The sequence below is a fragment of the Esox lucius genome, chromosome 2, assembly GCF_011004845.1.
Source record: "Esox lucius isolate fEsoLuc1 chromosome 2, fEsoLuc1.pri, whole genome shotgun sequence".
Taxonomy (NCBI): Eukaryota; Metazoa; Chordata; class Actinopteri; order Esociformes; family Esocidae; genus Esox; species Esox lucius.
This window is the reverse complement of record NC_047570.1, coordinates 24176038-24191235: the sequence shown is the minus strand read 5'-3', so window position 1 is coordinate 24191235 and position 15198 is coordinate 24176038. Positions and strand designations below refer to the sequence as shown.

The 15198-nt window shown below is 43.1% G+C and overlaps 1 protein-coding gene across 2 annotated transcripts; it reads right to left on the bottom strand.

Annotated features, from left to right (window-relative positions):
* Nucleotides 1-1359: 1359 nt before the first annotated feature.
* On the bottom strand, nucleotides 1360-14409 carry nod2 (nucleotide-binding oligomerization domain containing 2). Of its 2 annotated transcripts, XM_020052435.3 has the most exons (13): nucleotides 14231-14409; nucleotides 12634-12912; nucleotides 8369-8620; nucleotides 6418-6544; nucleotides 5646-6250; nucleotides 4306-5495; nucleotides 3023-3106; nucleotides 2588-2671; nucleotides 2406-2489; nucleotides 2227-2310; nucleotides 2059-2139; nucleotides 1836-1919; nucleotides 1360-1644 (listed from the first exon to the last, which is right to left on the bottom strand). In XM_020052435.3, the coding sequence occupies exons 1-13, from the start codon at nucleotides 14267-14269 to the stop codon at nucleotides 1572-1574; spliced, it is 3066 nt and encodes a 1021-aa protein (XP_019907994.3). In that variant the 5' UTR covers nucleotides 14270-14409; the 3' UTR covers nucleotides 1360-1571. The 2 variants fall into 2 exon arrangements, with proteins under 2 accessions (XP_019907994.3, XP_010894874.4); XM_010896572.5 differs by lacking the exon at nucleotides 14231-14409 and having other exon boundaries at nucleotides 12634-12927.
* Between the last annotated feature and the right edge of the window lie 789 nt (nucleotides 14410-15198).

The following is a 15198-nucleotide window of genomic DNA, read 5'->3' as shown; positions in this document are numbered from 1 at the left end:
TTTGTTATTGTTGGGCCTTAGCGCACAGTGAAGAAACTTTTGAATTCCTCAACCGTTTTCTTTTGTTTCTGCTGCTCCTCCTCTCGCTCTATTAAATACAAATTCACGGACGACACTTCATTTTCTTTTTTAAATAACTTTTTGAACTCCATTATGTCTACTGTCTGTTGTACTGTGTGTTGATGACTTTGCAAGACACGGATTCTGGGTCAGGCCCGACTGAGCATGCTTAGACTCGCGTTTGAGCAGAGCGGGAAATAGGGCGCTCGCTCCATCCTTTTAAAAATGCCGCTCTGCGCTCAGTCCAAAATCCGCCCGCGCTCGCTCCCGCTCAACTCCGCTCACATGCTCTGTCTGGGGCTCCATGCAAGATCTCACCTCGTGGGGCATCAATGATCATGAGGAAGGTGAGGGATCAGCCCGGAACTACACGGCAGGACCTGGTCAATGACCTGAAGAGAGCTGGAACCACAGTCTCAAAGAAAACCATTTAGTAACACACTACGCCTTCATGGATTAAAATCCTGCAGCGCACACAAGGTCCCCCTGCTCAAGCAGGTGCATGTCCAGGCCCGTCTGAAGTTTGCCAATGACCATCTGGATGATCCAGAGGAGGAATGGGAGAAGGTCATGTGGTCTGATGAGACAAAAATAGATATTTTTGGTCTAAATCCCACTCGCCGTGTTTGGAGGAAGAAGAAGGATGAGTACAACCCCGAAAACACCATCCCAACCGTGAAGCATGGAGGTGGAAACATCATTCTTTGGGGATTCTTTTCTGCAAAGGGGACAGGACGACTGCACCGTATTGAGGGGAGGATGGACGGGGCCATGTATCGCGAGATCTTGGCCAACAACCTCCTTCCCTCAGTAAGAGCATTGAAGATGGGTCTTGGCTGGGTCTTCCAGCATGACAATGACCCGAAACACACAGCCACGGCAACTAAGGAGTGGCTCCGTAAGAAGCATCTCAAGGTCCTGGAGTGGCCTAGCCAGACTCCAGACCTGAACCCAATAGCAAATATTTGGAGGGAGCTGAAAGTCCGTTTTGCCCAGCGACTGCCCGAAACCTGAAGGATCTAGAGAAGGTCTGTATGGAGGAGTGGGCAAAAATCCCTGCTGCAGTGTGTGAAAACCTGGTCAAGAACTACAGGAAACGTATGATCTCTGTTATTACAAACAAAGGTTTCTGTACCAAATATTACGTTTTGCTTTTCTGATGTATCAAATACTTATGTCATGCAATAAAATGCAAATGAATTACTTAAAAATCTGATTTGTGATTTTCTGGATTTTTGTTTTAGATTCTGTCACTCACAGTTGAAGAGTACTTATGATAAAAATCAACATGCTTTGTAAGTAGGAAAACCTGCAAAATCGGCAGTGTATCAAATACTTGTTCTCCCCACTATACATTAGTGACTGCATACATTTTGGCCATCCGAAGAAATCGAACACCCAACCCTGCCGTTGTAAGCTTCTTGCTCTGCCAACATTGTTACATGTGACCCCCATGGCTGTAAACAACAATATTTAATTGGTCTGTGGTTGAACTTGCACTTTTGGCATCATCAGAATATTAGCCGTGGTTCTTGCTGTGCCAGATCCTCTATCTCTTCTGGACTAAGCTCATTACCTCTCAGCCTAGAGAGAAAACATCAAGTTATGTAACTCATGTACCATTTTAAATTAGAGACCATCTTCAATCCAATATTTACCCGGTTTGTAGAACGATAGCAAACAATAATGTTCAACATATTGATACATTTCTAATATATAAATATATACACATTCGCCATTACTGTCTGAATGACCAAACCATAACTTATACGTACCATACTGCCTTTACACTAGTGTTACTTTTAAGAGCCTGTATTATGAACTCTACACCTGCTCTTGTGATGCAGTTTTGTGTTAACCTGTGGGGGAAATGAGGGAGCAGGACCATGTTTTTAGCACAATTATTCATGTTTACCATCACACCCACAAATGGGAAATAAGTTACTGCAGGCTTTTTCGTTATTCAGGGTGTGCTAACAGCGCTATACACATACGCACCAGAGCTCCTCTAGCGTACTGTTCTTAATCAGTGGGGCCAGGGCACATGCTCCTTCACTGCTAACACCATTGTCTACCAGGCTGTAATGAAACAAATCTTTTTGTAAGGTTTATTCCTACTATGCATGAACAGTTTTTGTCCACGAAAAATTATTAGTCTTACATTACCTGAGCCACACCAAAGTTTGGCTGTTCTTTAGAGCATTGGCAATAGCCTTTGTACCTCTGTCACCTATCATATTCCCCCAAAGCCTGAAAAAAAATGGTTTATAGAGTGTATATATAGCAGCATTGTAATCGGCATCAAAACGATCTCAGAAGTACTGTAGGGTTGTCTGCCTTCCTACCCCAAGAACTGTAGTGAAATATTTAACCTCAGCCCCTCTGCCAGTTGCTCTGCCCCTTCTGCTGTAATGTAGTTGTTTCCCAGCCTTCAACAAAGTGTTAGATTGAAGATCATATTTAGCTATTGCTCAGTGAGTGACATTATACAGTCTTGTAAATGTTGAGAGCTTAAAAATATCCTCACCTTAGAGAGCGAAAATTCTGCTTCATCTTTAGGAGGTGAGCCAAGTGATGTGTGCAGGCATCAGTTAGCTTGTTGTTGAAAAGCCTTACAGAGACATAAATTATATTGAAGTAATTTAGATAGTGATAAATAGTTATTGCATTCATTTTCAGAAAGCTAGCTGAGGCAACAACATATAGTCCCATGAAGTACAAAGTAATGTCCAAATATAGAATGACTCAAAACAACAGGATTATGTAGCACCATGATGAGATGTAGCACAGCTAAATGTGCCTAAACCTATAGTAGCTGAGATCTGGTCATTGGGGGTGTTTGTTAGGGCTAATAAAGTCCAATCCGGGATGGCTAAAACACATATATTTTTGCTTTTAATTAGTCGTTATTTGCACTCACCTGGTGTCCCAGGCATGAATAAGTCTATAAGGCTATACTTACGCAATCTTCTGAAAGCTCTCACACTGGATGCCTTTTTCAACCAATGTTCCAATCACCTCATCTGATATGTTATTGTTTCTCAGGCTACAGTAATGAAAGAAAAATTAACACATTATCAGGCCGTTTTTGTGACAGAATGTAACATGTTTATGCTTGGATTTAATCAGTCACTTTCACAAGGTGCACTCCGGTCACATCTTCCACCAGTTGAAATTGCCAAGCTCCTTCAAAAACAGGCAGTTACACAGTACACACCTGACTACAGAATAGTTCCGCCATACCTGCCTTCATCTTGAAACATTGTCTTTTATGAAGGCATTTCAATGAAACAAACATTATATAAAACTAATATTTTTCTACTGTAGCAATATTCCAGTAACTCTTTCTGCACTGTCCAGTTAAAACAAAATCATAATTAAAGTACGGATTGCTACCTTTCACACCTCATCACAATAACTTCAAAGGCTTTATATATCAAACTCTGGGTCAATAGGACGAATTGTTTACAAGTAAACACTGCATGGTAAGGATTTATTTGCCAATAGTTTCCACATATTTTTAAATAGATTGGCCTTATGATTTAATAGGAATACAATTTTGAAGGTTTTTCCAAACATTCAAAATGGCAAAAAAATATAATTAATTACTTTTCTTCATATATCTTTATATACTTTCCATTAGTCAATAAATGTGGAAGGCACTGTGACTTTGCTTGGAACTAGGTTTGTTCTGTTGTGCTGATGTAGCCCTCCGCAACCCATTTCAGTAACAGGTTCATCTTTCAATGGTGTGTGTTTCAACCCTTTTCTGAGTTTACAAACATTGCTTCATGTGGGCGATGTGCACACATCATGGACGCGGAAACATCACAAGACTTGTACAGTAACCGACAGTAGTGTAACTGGTAACTATAAATTTGATTGGAGCTAGTGAGGGAGGCAGTAAGATTACATAATTTTTTGTATTTTCAGAATATTATCATTCATTATCAGTGCAAGACTGGGACTGCAATTCCAGTTTAACAGACCCATGTGCACATATGTTTCCCTGTTAATGGACAGGCTGCCATAACACAATTATGGAACAGCCTTTTGATCTTTGCTTTTTAACAAAGATAAGCTTACTGACATTGGCACTTGAATATGACTTCACGTCACTTAATTATTTAACATTTAAATATTTTACATAGTGGCTCTCAGTAAATACATTTGACCATTAAGCAGTCCAATACAACAACTGAACTGTAACTACAGTCCCAAAGAGAATAGCATAATAAAACTTACTATAGAGAGTGGCAGACATGCAAGCAAGGCAGCAGTTGCTCCACCCCGACATCTCCCATGGAGTTGTAGTCTAGCTGAAGCCCCACAGGGTTCCTAAGGTGCTGGAGCACGTAGGCCAGTGCAGTGCACTCCACAGGGCCTATGTTACAGTAGGTCAATTTCAGGTGTTCTACCTCCAGCTTAGCCATAGTGTCCTTGGCGATACTGCTATCCTGCATCTCGTAGATGCACTTGATGAGCCAGACAAAGTCTGGCATGGCATGCATGCTCTTCTTCTCCTCTTCCACTGGCTGGGGGATGGATTTAAAATGCTTGTGCATGCCTTTAGACAGGCTCTTCACCACCTGTTTGGACTTCCTATCCAAAGTGGGCCCAGGGCATGAGGGGAGAAGAAGGCTACGGTGGCGATGAGATAAGAGCCCAGATACAAAGGTGGCTGTTATCTGAATGTTAGGGTTCTCTGAAGCCATAGCAAGCTCCTTCAAGGCCTCTTCTTGCCCGTTAAGGCAATGTCTGAGACACGCTCTGTGTAAGGGGGGCTGTAGCTGCCTGTCTTTGGGTTGAAAGATTTTAGGGATGGTGGAGCGGTTCAAGTTATTGTTCAGGACAATATAGAGAGCAGCAAAGAAACACTGCATGGTGACATGCAGAAACTCGTAGTGTATACAGTTGTGGAAGGAGGAGAGATGTTTACTATGGATAAGGAACCCCATGCCTATATCTTCCTCGGTGACTCCAAATTTCTGCAGCTCTGTGCCTGGGAAGGTGTAGCAGGAGTCCTTGATTCCCTCCATGGCTAGCTGCCCCAGATGTAAGGCTGTATCCTTGTACTCATGCAGCCACCCAATACCCAGGGACTTCCTCGGAGAGTCTCGGCACTGGAAGAAGTGCTGCAGCATCATGAGGTAGACATCTGTGATTGTCTGGGGACAGCCCTCTCTATCTCCACATCCCAATAACTCCTTGTAACACTTGGACACAATCCAACAGAAAACTGGAATGTGACACAGGCCCTTTAGAGCTGTGTTGTTTTGTAGGGAGTCCAGGACCCTGTTCGCCACGTTGGGGTCACAATGATGCTTCCTCACAAAGCATTTAATACCGTTGGGAGAGAAGCCTTTCAAAAGGACTTCCTTTCGTAGGTACCTCCTCAGGGCGGGCCCCACCACGTCCGGCCGGCTGGTCACCACCTTGGGATAAGGATTAACTTTATTGTCCCGGAGGAGAATTGTCTTAATATACTTCTGCTTCATTTACAAAAAAAACACTTCACATTAGTCGACACAGTACATTGCACAGAAACATACACACCTTTAACAGTCACAAAAGATAACACATACCTTCTTCACCCCTTTCATCAGGGAGCCTTGCAACAGGTTAAAGATCAAGGTGGGAATGGGTACACACCGAGTTGGGCAGCAGTGCCTCTGCTCTGAGTCTGAGAAGCACTGCTTTAGCTCATCCAGACCATCAAAGGTGAAGAGGATGAGGTGTGGATTGTCCAGGATGAACTGGAAGAGCTGGTCCTGGTCCCTGTCTGGCCAGCAGCAGTGAAGAAACAACAGCTCCCTCAGGGAAAGCTCCCTTTGCTCTGAACTCAACCTGCGGCAGCTAAAGGGAAATAGGAGGAGGAATTCACGAATGGCTGCCCCCCTTGCCCAGAGAAGGTGTAGCCTCTGAAGCAGGGTGCTTTTCCCACTGCCTGCCTCCCCGGATATTAGCACGGTGTCAGCCTCCTGGTTCAAGGTTCCCAGCAGGCCCACCACATCCTCGAGCCCCATAGCACGGCACTGTGGCTGGGATTCGCTAGAAACCTGGACCAGCTCCAGCTGACCATCTATGTAGATGTCATCTAAAGACAGACTACTGGTTCCACCATTTGTGCTGAGGAAATGGGACTGCGCTGACACCGAACTTTGCAGCTTCTTCTGGTACCACAAGCACTCTGTAAGAATAGACAAGAAATTGGAGTTTAAACTAAAATGTATAGATTTCAGTTTAAATCTGATGTATTTTTTTACTTTTACATGGTCCCGTGTAATATACCCAAAATTTGTAAGGGTGTAAAATGATTAATGATAACTGTTTTTCATTCGCCATGTGTTATGATACCCTTTGGAATTGTCCAGTCATCTTCAGTCGATTGTGAGGGAGGCTGCTCTTTTTGTTGAATGTAATGCAGGAGGACTTTTGCTGCATGCTCCCCCTTTGATCTGACCTGGTCAAGTAGACGCCTGGCCTACATGAAAAATAAGTATTCTAATTACAAAAATGGTATCATGAATAACAAAATCTTATTTTACCAGGTATGTATGACTGAGAACATTCTCATATACAGCAGTGAACTGGAAACAATTTGGGTGAAATGCCTTGCACAGCAACAGGACAAAATATTTATTTGTTGCCTCCAATTGGTAACCTATTTATGCTCAATGTTCGTCTACGCCTGGTGTGGATCATTGTGGTTTTGTGTTTGCTGTGCAACGTCATCGGTTGCTACTTTGTTTTGGTTTTGGTTTTGGTTTTGTCAGCATCAAAAGATGGATTACTACACACTCGTCTCTGCGCCTGTGTCCTTCCACCACAACCTTGACAGAATGAGCCACCAAAAAGGGACACTCCTTGGTTGGCCCGACAGCGATACAGAGGAGGAGGAGAACCCCTACCGTTACCCACTGCACACCTGGCCAGCCCAGCGGCAGCCCCGGAGGTGACGACAACAGAGGCGACGTCACCGACCTGCCGTGAGTCAGCCCCAATCATGTTTTGGGGGGGAGCTATGGGGGCATGCAAAGGACCCCAAGGCTCGGTTGCCACCCCTGGAGGGGTGGGAAAACAAGCCCTTGCTGCCGCTCACGTTGGGGGTGATCAAGGTGCCCCAGCAACCTTGGCAGCAGGAGGTCCCAGCGGCAACGGAGGAGGAGGACGGCCAGTACTTTGGCCTCCAACACGGGGAGATGAGCTACCCCCAGAGGGGTTGAAGCAAAAGCCTCCGCCTGTCCGGGTGCCGTCACGCCGCCCTCTTCCCCTGGGTCGTTCCTGGTCTTTCCGGTCGGGTGCCTGTGCTTTGGGGTGGGGCACTGTCACATCCTGGCTAGGCCTCTAGCCATCTCTGCGCTGGGCTGGGGCCGTAGTCAGGACCGGATGGAAAATGGTGCCACTTGGCACCTTTCAATCTATTTTGGTCTCCCCAATTGGAGGCAGGTGTAGATCGTTGCCTCCAATTGGGGAACCGATTTTTGCTCAGTGTTTGTCCACACCCGGTGTGGGTCTTTGTGGTTTTGTGTTTGTGCTTGCTGCGCAACGTCATCGGTTGCTACTTTGTTTTGGTTTTGTCCTCATTAAAAGATGGATTACTGCACACGTCTCTGTGCCTGTGGCCTGTCACCTCAACCGTGACATTTGGTAAACGTTTTCGCGAAAGCTTCAGCCACTGAGCAAAATAGTTTAAAAGGTGTCTAAAACATATTTTCAAAAAAGACACAGACCAGGGGATGGTAACTGGGAGAAAGGTAATGTAAGGCATGAAAGGTAAATCACACCACCAAGACCATACCTAGATCAGGTCATCCCTCTAAACTGGATGACCAAGAAAGTAGTGACTGATCTGAAAGACTAACAAAGGGCAATTTGTACTGACAGAGCTATTGGTTTCAATGGCCAGGGCCAGTCAAAGTGTGCATGTTACAACAATATCACAAGCACTCCAAAAATATGCCGTGCTTGGGATGGCACAAAAGGGAACTATTAGATGGAACTATTACTCAAGAAAGTCCAGCCTGAATCCCATTAAAAGCATTGCCAAGAAAGACATTGCTGTCCGTCAATGCTTCCCAAGGAACTTGTAAAAGCTTGAAAAGTTTTGTATTGTCAAACATGGGTGAAATATTGTCAGATAATGGTGTGCAATTTTGGTAGAAACCTACACAGACAGAGCTGCAGAAATTTTAGAAACCTAAACAGACAAGATATTTCAAGAAATTATGAAAAAGTTCAAGGGGTTTATACTATCTATAAGCACTAGATAAATGCCATTGTCGGTTGTCTTTGTGCAGTTTGTTACCTGTTGTGAAGGTGTGTACACCGGTAGCTGCACTGCATCGCAATCCAATGGTGTAAAGCTGCCTGCATCCAGCAGCACCTCCAGAGCTCCTTCAATAGAGTCCCTTAGCTTTCTTATCAAACTAGGCCTGTCTGACTGGAGGGTCTGGATAGCTTTACTAGAAAGTTCCTTTTTATCTTCCATTGTGTCTTCTAGATCAGCAAAACATCCGTTTCCAAAATTAATTCCAGCTTTTTGGGCATCAGGTAGGACCTGTTTGAAAGCAACACAAAAATAAGAGAATGAGACAGAAAATAATTGGACGTTGCAACTATACATAGTAATTATTTGATTCATGTTTCCACATGTTGTCCTATTGGCCTTTGTAAGGCAAGATACATTGGATCACTCCAGAGACCCAATGCAAACCTGTGAGACTAGGGCAAGCAATGGCCAATGGGTTGTTTTTAATGATAAAGGAGTGAGGCAGTCAACTAGGGAGAGGATGACTGCAATCTGCCAACAGAAAACTTAAGAAGAAGAATTAGGAAGAGACAAAAAGGAGGTACCGCAGTTAGCAAAACCATAGAAACCGCACCTTTGAGTTAGATGCCTGACACCATTCTGAGCCAGTGAGTCAGAGTCCCAGATACAGTGGATATAAAAAGTTTACACACCCTGGTTACCATGCCAGGTTTTTGTGATGTAAAATAATGAGACAAAGATAAGGCATTTCAGAACCATTTCCACTTTTAATGTGACCTATAATGTGAACAATTCAATTGAAAAACATATTGAAGTTTTCAAGGGGGAAAAAGGAAAAATAAAAACCTTACAATAACCTGGTTGCAAAAGTGTGCACACCCTCTTATAACTGGGAATGTGTCTGTGTTCAGAATTAACCAATCACATTCAAACACATGTTAAATAGAAGTCATTACACACCTGCTATCATTTAAAATGACTCTGATTAATCACAAACAAAGTTCAGCTGTTCTAGTAGGATTTTCCTGACATTTTCTTAGTTGCATCTCAGAGCAAAAGCCATGGTCCACAGAGAGCTCCCAAAGCGTCAGTGGGATCTCATTGTTGAAATATTTCAGTCAAGAGAAGGGTGCAAAAGAATTCCCAAAGCATTAGATACACCAAGGAAAACAGTGAAGACAGTCATCATCATGTGAAGAAAATATGGCACAACATAGACATTACCAAGAACTGGATGTCCCTCCAAAATTGATGAAAAGACGAGAAGAAAATTGGTCAGTGAGGCTTCCAAGAGGCATACAGCAACATTAAAGGAACTGCAGGAATTTATGGCAAGTACTGGCTGTGTGCTACATGTTGCAACAATCTCCCGTATTCTTCATATGAATGGGCTATGGGGTAGGGTGCCAAGACGGAAGCCTTTTCTTACAAAGAAAAACATCCAAGCCCGGCGGAAGTTTGCAAAAACAAACATCAAGTCCCCCAAAAACCCATCCATCCATCATCTTCCGCTTATCCGGGGCCGGGTCGCGGGGGCAGCAGTCTAAGCAGAGATGCCCAGACTTCCCCCTACCCAGACACTTCCTCCAGCTCTTCCGGGGGGACACCGAGGCGTTCCCAGGCCAGCCGGGAGACATAGTCCCTCCAGCGTGTCCTAGGTCTTCCTCGAGGTCTCCTCCCGGTGGGACGGGACCGGAACACCTTCCCGGGAAGGCGTTCCGGAGCATCCGAAACAGATGCCCAAGCCACCTCAGCTGACCCCTCTCGATGTGGAGGAGGAGCGGCTCTACTCTGAGCTCCTCCCGGGTGACCGAGCTTCTCACCCTATCTCTAAGGGATCGTCCAGCCACCCTGCGGAGAAAGCTCATTTCGGCCTTATGTATCCGGGATCTTGTCCTTTCGGTCATGACCCAAAGCTCATGACCATAGGTGAGAGTAGGAACATAGATTGACCAGTAAATCGAGAGCTTCGCCTTGCGGCTCAGCTCTTTCTTCACCACGACAGACCGATACATCGACCGCATTACTGCAGAAGCTGCACCGATCCGTCTATCGATCTCCCGTTCCATCCTTCCCTCACTCGTGAACAAGACCCCTAGATACTTAAACTCCTCCACTTGAGGCAGGCACTCTCCACCAACCTGAAGTGGGCAAGCCACCCTTTTCCGACTGAGGATCATGGCCTCGGATTTGGAGGTACTGATTCTCATCCCCACCGCTTCACACTCGGCTGCAAACCGTCCCAGTGCATGCTGAAGGTTTGAAGGGGCCAACACGACAACATCATCCGCAAAGAGCAGAGACGAAATCGTGTGGTCCCCAAACCTGACACCCTCCGGCCCCTGGCTGCACCTAGAAATTCTGTCCATAAAAATTACGAACAGAACCGGCGACAAAGGGCAGCCCTGCCGGAGTCCAACATGCACTGGGAACAAGTCTGACTTTCTGCCGGCAATGCGGACCAAGCTCCTGCTTCGGTCGTACAGGGACCTGACAGCCCTTAGCAAAAACACGTGGGAAAATGTGTGATGGTCTGATGAAACCAAGGTTGAACTTTTTGGCCATAATTCCAAAAGGTATGTTTGGTACAAAAACAACAATGCACATTGAACAAATGAACACCATACCCACAGTGAAGCATGGTGGTTGCAGCATCATGCTTTGGGGCTGTTTTTCTTCAGCTGAAACCAAAGCCTTAGTCAGGGTGGAGGGAACTATGAACAGTTCCAAATACTAGGCAATTTTGGCACAAAACTTTCAGGTGTCCGTTAGAAAGCTGAAGATGAAGAGGAAGTTCACATTTCAGTACGACAATGACCCAAAGCATACATCCAAATCCACAAAAGCATGGCTTCACCAGAAGAAGATTAATGTTTTGGAATGGCCCAGCCAGAGCCCAGACCTGAATACATTTGAACATCTGTAGGGTGATCTGAAGAGAGCTGTGCACAGGTGATGTCCTCGCAATCTGACAGATTTGGGGCGCTTTTGCAAAGAAGACTCCTACCCAAAATGACTGAGTGCTGTAATAAAATCAAAAGGTGCTTCAACAAAGTATTAGTTTAAGGGTGTGCACACTTATGCAACCAGGTTATTGTAAGTAAAAAAAAAAATATTCTCAAAGATATCAGTTTATTTTTCAATTGAATTATTCAGGTTATAGGTCACATTAAAGGTGGATAAAGTTCTTGCACGATTTATCTTTGTCTCATTCTTTTACATCACAAGAACCTGGCATTTGTAGACGTTTTATATTCACTGTAACAGCACTGAGAGTATGAACACTAACCTGTGGCATCAAATCTTTCTCAAAACTCTTGCGTGAGAAGGAAAAATTTATGAGTTGCACTCTCAGTAACTCAAGCCGAGAAAGGAGAATGGCTCCATCACAAGTTAGCTTGTTGGTACGATGGTATTGATTGACTAGTAAACAAATGCATAGACCCATACAACGTGTACCAGCTGGCAATCGCAAAAGTGCAATATACCTAAAATGGTAGCAACATTGTCCAAGGCTGGTTGTCACAGAATCAGGGGTTCGACCCTGTGTGGGGCTAGAAGAATGTTTGAGTGCAACCATTAGCTGGAACACATTATATGGATCCGGAATTTTCCTAAAGCTAGCATATCAAAAGAGCAGACTTGTGATTTGACCAATAGGGCTAACAATTATATTTGGTAACATACATTTGAATGTACTAATAATAATAATGTATTATTATTATTATTATTTGTTTTGTTAGGGCACCATGTCTGTAAAGAGAGCACAGTGGGTCCTGGCGGGCCGCTGTGCTCAGTGGCTAGAGGTGATACTTTGATGTGGTGAATTTTTTATTTCAGCCTTTTAGTTATTTGATTTTCTGGCTATACCTCTGGAGTGTTTGTGTTGAATAATGTACTGGTTCAGATTTCAGTGTTCTGTTTTATTCTAGATGTGACTAGTGAGCTGAGGGCTGTAAAGTCCGAGAGGACATGGGCTCCATACGGGTCTGCGACGTAGAAGTCTGTATTGCATTCCCCAGAGTATTAGCCAACCTAGAGAAGACTTTATGGACCCTTTTAAAAAGGATGTTTTATCGTTGTGTAGATAATAAATGTACTGCATATTTTAGTATTCAGCCTCTGCCTCATAATAAGTGTTATGCTTCTTTCCCTCAGGTTTAGAATAACCTGCATTTTATTATTTTTATAATATTCTTTGAGTTCCTAGTGGGATATTACCTAGGGAGCGTTGTCTGGAAACCATTTACCCTTGAGTACTGCCAAATGGTTTGAACACTTGATCTGGTCCTCCATTTTACCTGTTTGAAAGCAGCCAGGAGCAGCCCACAAGCCTCATCTCCCTTGGCATACACCAGGTCTAGTAGCTCCCTGGTGCTGGCACGGAGAGCCCAGCTTCCTGGTAGCAATATACTCTGGTAATCCTCCCAGACCAGCACTCCCCAAGCCAGGAGTAGGTCCAGTACACTCTCTAGACCCTCAGAGGACCCACTGCAGCACAGGGCACTCAGCAGCTTCGCTCTCTGCCTCAGGATCAGCTGCTGGGCAGTCATACTTCCTCCACATGATCTCAGTCGAGACTTAGGGATGGACAAATGCACACATACATTGATCCAAGTCTGAACACACACCTAAAATGCAGTCCGTAAGTATCAGGACACTAACATGAGTTTTGTTGTTTTTTCTCTGTATTCCCATACATTGGATTTGAAAGTGAAACAATGAACATTGGGTTAAAGTGGCCCCTGTCAGCTGTAATTTGAGGATATTACAGACTTATAGGCATTACATCTGTTTTTATACATAGCCCTGAAACGTAGGGGAAAATAATCTTAAAGTCATCATATTAACATGGTTGCAAATCCTTTACATTCAACGACTGCCTCAAGTGTGCAACCCATAGACATCACCAGATGCTGGGTAACACCCCTACACATTTTTTCACAGATCAATTGGCATGCCAGTACTTTTAATTTCTCCACATTTTCATACTGCCATCACTCTGGTACTTATTCATATTTTATCTCTCCACAATACCTTTTTACAGAACTCTGTAGACTCTACTTTTTTCTTAGGCAATCGTGGTTTTGTGCCTTGCAGTTCAGCCTCTGTTGTTCAGCTGTTTAAGGGTTTTCTAGTGCGAATTCTAGTGGCAGCCACATCCATGTCTACCTCCCATAGAAGTGTTCCTGTTCTGTCAGGCAGTTCTTAGTTTTTTTTGCTTCATTATGATGAAGCATCCACATTACATTGTAACATTGCAGGTATGAGGAAGGACACAGGCACAGGAATATTTGAGGATTTTTTATAAATAATGAACACGTAACGAAACTGAAACTAAGACACAAAAACAATGTTACATAGGAAAAGAAAAAAAACACAAACACTGAAAAAATACACTAGGAAAGGAGGATCTTGTATAGGGACAGTGATCAGAGACACAAGTGAGGGCAATAACAACAAACCAGCCCTTCCAGGACATGACAATCATGTACAAAATGCAATATTATTTCTAATTGGCTAATCCTACATGGATGGAAATGCCCTCCTATTAAAGCTGACAGTCTTTCAACCCATTATCACTGTATCATTTCAAATCTAAAAAGCTGGAGTATAGGACAAAAACAACAAATGCTCTGCCGAGGTCTGTTTACCGATGGACTGCAGTTTACTGCATCATGCCACACTAACAGGGTTGACTCCAATTTAATTAATATGCGAAGGAGAACATTCAACACAGAGAGAGTAATGATTGCATAATTGTCATAAATGTGGTATTATACAAGTATAATACAAGTATTATAAATGTATAAGTATGTGAATCCAAAATGGTAATCCTCAAAAGCTTGAGATATTGAATGCTAAATAGCTCATAGATATTAAATGATGGTGACTTACGTTACATTGGAATAGTAGATGTGTCCGATAGATAACCATCTAATTAGTGCTCCAGAAGAGAAACACAATGGTACATGGTGGTTCAGCAGAATCTGTCAACTACTTTGGTTTCTAATAACAGCCACAATGTAGAAATTGGCTATATTTAAACAAACACATTTTAAATTAGATTAGACAGAACGATACCAGTGTGGTTAGAGTTGGGTTTAAAATCTATTTTTGAGAAAATACATTGTAGAAGTAGGTGGGGTTTATGAAGCCGTGGTTGTGTTAAAGAAGAAATCCATTTGTTTTTTACATGTGGCCTTAGTATCACTTTTTCTGTGATTGTTGTGACATAATCCAGAATCAGATTCAGATGTAATATGAGTGGTTTTGCTGTATTTTGGAGCATTTTATAATATGCTTTGAAAAATGTTAATTGTTTTGAGTGGTATGGGAGTATTGAGAAAATATGACAACAATTGTTTTTGTAATGAAACTGTGCATTCTTGGATGGAGGGTCAACTGGAAGCAAAACATTTGTAAATATTAGGTCACATGAAAAAATGTGTGAACTACCACTTTAATGACAACCTTGTCTGTTTTCCTACTTCCACAAACAACTACATTACGTTACGCTACATGTTATATAGATTCATCAAATTAATCTAAAAACCTAATAGACCTATGCTATTATGTCAATAGTGTTTGCAAGTTCTTAAAAGTTTTTGTAATATTGACAGAATATTGATTAACTACTGTACATCTGCCATGTAACTTTTATATAGTGAAAGTGAAAGTTACATTTCAGTTAAACATTTAGGATTCTTAAAAACCTTGACACTTAATATTCGAATGATTAAAGGATCTTCTAAGCTTAAAAAAATATAGTTCTGTTTCTGGCAGAGGCATACAGTGGGGAGAATTTGATACAATGCCGATTTTCAGGTTTTCCTACTTACAAAGCATGTAGAGGTCTGTAATTT

Coding starts and splice junctions, on each gene's coding strand:
- nod2 (XM_020052435.3), bottom strand. CDS start 14,269: ATGGTTATCTATCGGACACATCTACTATTCCAATGTAAC. Junction 2,490..2,587: donor CAGAATTTTCGCTCTCTAAG/GTGAGGATATTT, acceptor ACTTTGTTGAAG/GCTGGGAAACAACTACATTA. Junction 1,645..1,835: donor ACTAGTGTAAAGGCAGTATG/GTACGTATAAGT, acceptor TTTTCTCTCTAG/GCTGAGAGGTAATGAGCTTA.